This window comes from Electrona antarctica (assembly GCF_951216825.1).
Source record: "Electrona antarctica genome assembly, chromosome: 20".
NCBI classification, from domain to species: domain Eukaryota; kingdom Metazoa; phylum Chordata; class Actinopteri; order Myctophiformes; family Myctophidae; genus Electrona; species Electrona antarctica.
This window is the reverse complement of record NC_136801.1, coordinates 30,761,898-30,766,897: the sequence shown is the minus strand read 5'-3', so window position 1 is coordinate 30,766,897 and position 5,000 is coordinate 30,761,898. Positions and strand designations below refer to the sequence as shown.

At 43.4% G+C, this 5,000-nt stretch overlaps 1 protein-coding gene across 7 annotated transcripts in view; it reads right to left on the bottom strand.

Annotated features, from left to right (window-relative positions):
- LOC306913437 (uncharacterized protein) overlaps positions 1 to 5,000 on the bottom strand; it is a 217,017-nt gene that overhangs the window by 38,442 nt on the left and 173,575 nt on the right. For all 7 annotated transcript variants that reach the window (XM_079490088.1, XM_079490089.1, XM_079490092.1 and 4 more), the window contains one exon: positions 1,346 to 1,457. In XM_079490088.1, coding sequence (XP_079346214.1) covers positions 1,346 to 1,457 — 112 coding nt within the window. The remainder of the gene's footprint in view (positions 1 to 1,345; positions 1,458 to 5,000) is intronic.

The following is a 5,000-nucleotide window of genomic DNA, read 5'->3' as shown; positions in this document are numbered from 1 at the left end:
GAGGTCTGACAAAGACGAGCAGGACAGAAGTAAGGACTGCTAGAAGGTGAGGAGAGACAGAGATGAGACAGTGGACGATGAAAAGGATGAAATGTATATAGGGGGAAAAAAGAGCGCAAGTATAGCGGATCTCAGGGATTAAAGAAGAAAAAAACTAATCTCACAACTCAATTTGTGCGTGCAATTTGTGAAATAGTGTAGCAGAGTGGCTCAGGGCCTCAGCCTGATGGCCTCAAAAGTCTAATATCTGCCCCGGTCCAGAGGGATGTCCCTTTGGTCTAGTGGTTAAGATATTGGACTTTCATGCGGGAGACCCGATTTCGAATCCCGGGTGTTATGATAGCATGAAAGGAACCCCTTACCCCTGTTCCGTTTCCTAAACAATTAGCACTGAACTGTATAATTGACATGGTATTGTTCTGAACCTAACGTAAATGGTCATGCTGTACTACATACAGCCAACCAGTTGAGCCGCACACACCCACCTGCAGTCAATCCCAGGAAATGATATGTAAATTGACCTGGTTGTACTTTGTCTGTGACTGACAGTTTCCTTGATATTAATTGAGTGGCTCTGATGTTGCAGTAATCACCACCTGCCAGTGGTTCTTGAACTTTTTTATGTCAAGGACCCTCAAATTGATTGATGTATTTGACCCCAGAAGAGAAAAATTAAATGTTTTGGCTGTTTGGTTTTATTCATCCAGTTCCAACTGAACAGAGTGAACGGTGGAAAAAACAATATACAAACCCTTTGCAAAGACATAGGAACACAATTTGCTGCTCATAAATGATACAAGCTCCCATGGCACCCGCGAGCTTGTAGATCTGCTATTTTTGAAAAATCATGAAAATGTGAACAAATCTTTGAATATATACTCTTTCACATAAATATGTGCTTCTTCTAACATATTTTGAGATGGGGGTCTGCGGCCAAATACATATCATTCTGGGAGTCCTTGACATGAAAAAGTATGAGAACCACTGACATAGAAACATAGGCTTTTCAGAAAACTGTCAGGATTTAGAAGACTTGTAGAATTGTAGAATCTGGTGTCTTAAGCCCAAACCACGCCAATGGGTCGCCATGCCACTCCTCGCAACGGTTGCGAGCAGTTGCATGGCGACCCTTTGGTGTGGTTTGGGCCATTCATTGAATTGAAAAACCGCCTCGTCCCGTCTCGACCCTTTAGTGTGGTTTGGGCTTAACACATTTTGTGCCCAAGACGTCTGTGGACGTCTTTGAAAAAAATATATATATATTTTTTATTATTATTATTTTTAATAAAAAAAATAAAAACAATGATTTTTTTGTTTTGCGTGGGCTCTCAATGTTTAACAGTACCTGCTCCAGCAGCAGCTGTCTGTCTGTCTGTGCCTCCAGTCTGTGCTCTACAGCCTGCTCCAAGACCTGCTTTAACTCTGTCACCTCTCGCTGCAAGCCCTCCACCTCTGACCTGTACACACATGCACGCGCACACACACAGTCACACACACACACACACACACACACACACACACACACACACACACACACACACACACACACACACACACACACACACACACACACACACACACACACGTAAAACTCCACTCCTTTATACTGTACAACTATTTCAATGAAACATTTATGAAAAACAAATAACTGCAATATACATCTCTATGTTCACATTTTATATTTCATTTGATTTATTTCAGCAAAGCAAAACAAACACCAGAGAGGAGTCAATGAAGAGGCTAGCATAAGACCAGTGCGTGTGCGTGTGTGTGTGTGTGTGTGTGTGTGTGTGTGTGTGTGGCAGTAAGTCTGAGGGAATGTGAAGGGGATCAATATGAAGGGGTCTATTCCTGCGTTGCCATGGCGTGTGTATATGTAAGTGAGTAAGCGTGTGTGTGTGTGTGTGTGTGTGTGTGTGTGTGTGTGTGTGTGTGTGTGTGTGTGTGTGTGTGTGTGCAGGCTGGCTGTTCTGGCTACAGCAGGATCAATAGGACAAATGATTACCATTTCCACAAACCTCCCCACAAGCTGCCTTCAGCCGCTCACTGAGCCCTAACCCCCCCCCCCCCCCCCAACACACGCACACGCACACACACACACACGCACACACGCACACACACACACACACACACACACACACACACACACACACACACACACACACACACACACACACACACACACACACACTCCTCACTCTCCACTCAGCCTAACACTTCATACAGGCTTGATAACAGGCCTGGGCAATACAGCACATATTCACTAATATACTTGACTGGATGTTGCAGCAGGAAGTAGAATGTATAGGAAAACCTCAACAGCACTTTGAATGAAATATCACACCCACATTTTTATTACATAGATGTATATTATGTTTGGAGTTGGACACTTGTTTTCTCATACGAACAAAGCTCATTTGAATTTAATTTAATTTAATTGTGTACTATAAACATGACACACACAAGTTCAGAAATGTGTGTTTGGGATCATTTCTCTGTTGTAACAATGCTCCTTTGCAATAACCTTTATACCGTTGGAAAGCCTGTTCATTTGCCTTTTAACCCATTCTGGGCGGGATTCTTGGTGTTAGCATTATGTTATGCTTTAGCTATTGAAAAATAGCAGATCTACAAGCTCATAGCTTGTAGCTACGAGCTTGTAGGTCTGCTATTTTTGAAAAATCGAAGAACGACTGACATAGAAACATAGCTTTTTCAGAAAACTGTCAGGATGTAGAAGACATTTTTAGAATCTGATCTCAGGTCAAAATGGGTTAAATGGTGCCTCATTCGTAAGGGAACATGCATTTGTGGCATGAGCAGCACAGGTGACTTACTAGGTGGGTTGCGCCCGTGAAAAATGAGACAAATATTATTCAGCTTATTCTGCTGTGGCTGCTGAGCGACTCTTGTTTTGAGATTCCTACCCCATGTCCCGGACACTGGCGTTCCATCCAGGGCTGCGTCCTATCTCCTCTATTCGCCCTCGGCTCTCAACGTGGGGTATACAGATACACAGATATTGTTCACAAAGTGCCTCTTGACACCGCAGTTATGATTGCCACTCTGATTGGTCTATAGGAACCAGCTGACCCAGGTTGTCAACCAGGCCAGTAGGATCATTGGAGACAAACAAATGCAACTTCAGACGGATATACTGAAGAAGTGAACCCACCCACTCTCATCAATACAGCTGTGGCCTTCTGGCAGGCCGAAACATTTGTACCCTCTGCTGTTGTCATTTTAACCCATTGAGACATGAGGCCGATCCTAAAAATGCCTTCTAAATATGTTTTAAAAATCATATGTTTTAAAAATCATGTTATCCTAGTGACATGGCCGTAGTTTGTCTATGCTCATGTTATCCTAGTGACATGGCCGTGGTTTGTTTATGGCTGAGTCAGAATGACGTCAGAGGTCCGCTCGCCCACCTCCCATTAGCCAATTCTAATATAGGATTTTTGAGTGGTGTAAAACACTCCTACAACTGGCTTTTGTGTGTAGAAAAAATGAGCATGGTTGCTACGGTCATCCAGTTCACCCGGGTCACTAGGATAACATGAGCATAGACAAACTACGGCCATGTCACTAGGATAACATGAGCATAGACAAACTACGGCCATGTCACTAGGATAACATGAGCATAGACAAACTACGGCCATGTCACTAGGATAACATGAGCATAGACAAACTACGGCCATGTCACTAGGATAACATGAGCATAGACAAACTACGACCATGTCACTAGGATAACATGAGCATAGACAAACTACGGCCATGTCACTAGGATAACATGAGCATAGACAAACTACGACCATGTCACTAGGATAACATGAGCATAGACAAACTACGGCCATGTCACTAGCATAACATGAGCATAGACAAACTACGGCCATGTCACTAGGATAACATGAGCATAGACAAACTACGGCCATGTCACTAGGATAACATGAGCATAGACAAACTACGGCCATGCCACTAGGATAACATGAGCATAGACAAACTACGGCCATGTCACTAGGATAACATGAGCATAGACAAACTACGGCCATGTCACTAGGATAACATGAGCATAGGCAAACTACGGCCTTGTCACTAGGATAACATGAGCATAGACAAACTACGGCCATGTCACTAGGATAACATGAGCATAGACAAACTACGGCCATGTCACTAGGATAACATGAGCATAGACAAACTACGGCCATGTCACTAGGATAACATGAGCATAGGCAAACTACGGCCATGTCACTAGGATAACATGAGCATAGACAAACTACGGCCATGTCACTAGGATAACAGCATAGACAAACTACGGCCATGTCACTAGGATAACATGAGCATAGACAAACTACGGCCATGTCACTAGGATAACATGAGCATAGACAAACTACGGCCATGTCACTAGGATAACATGAGCATAGACAAACTACGGCCATGTCACTAGGATAACATGAGCATAGACAAACTACGGCCATGTCACTAGGATAACATGAGCATAGACAAACTACGGCCATGTCACTAGGATAACATGAGCATAGACAAACTACAGCCATGTCACTAGGATAACATGAGCATAGACAAACTACGACCATGTCACTAGGATAACATGAGCATAGACAAACTACGGCCATGTCACTAGCATAACATGAGCATAGACAAACTACGGCCATGTCACTAGGATAACATGAGCATAGACAAACTACGGCCATGTCACTAGGATAACATGAGCATAGACAAACTACGGCCATGCCACTAGGATAACATGAGCATAGACAAACTACGGCCATGTCACTAGGATAACATGAGCATAGACAAACTACGGCCATGCCACTAGGATAACATGAGCATAGGCAAACTACGGCCATGTCACTAGGATAACATGAGCATAGACAAACTACGGCCATGTCACTAGGATAACATGAGCATAGGCAAACTACGGCCATGTCACTAGGATAACATGAGCATAGACAAACTACGGCCATGTCACTAGGATAACA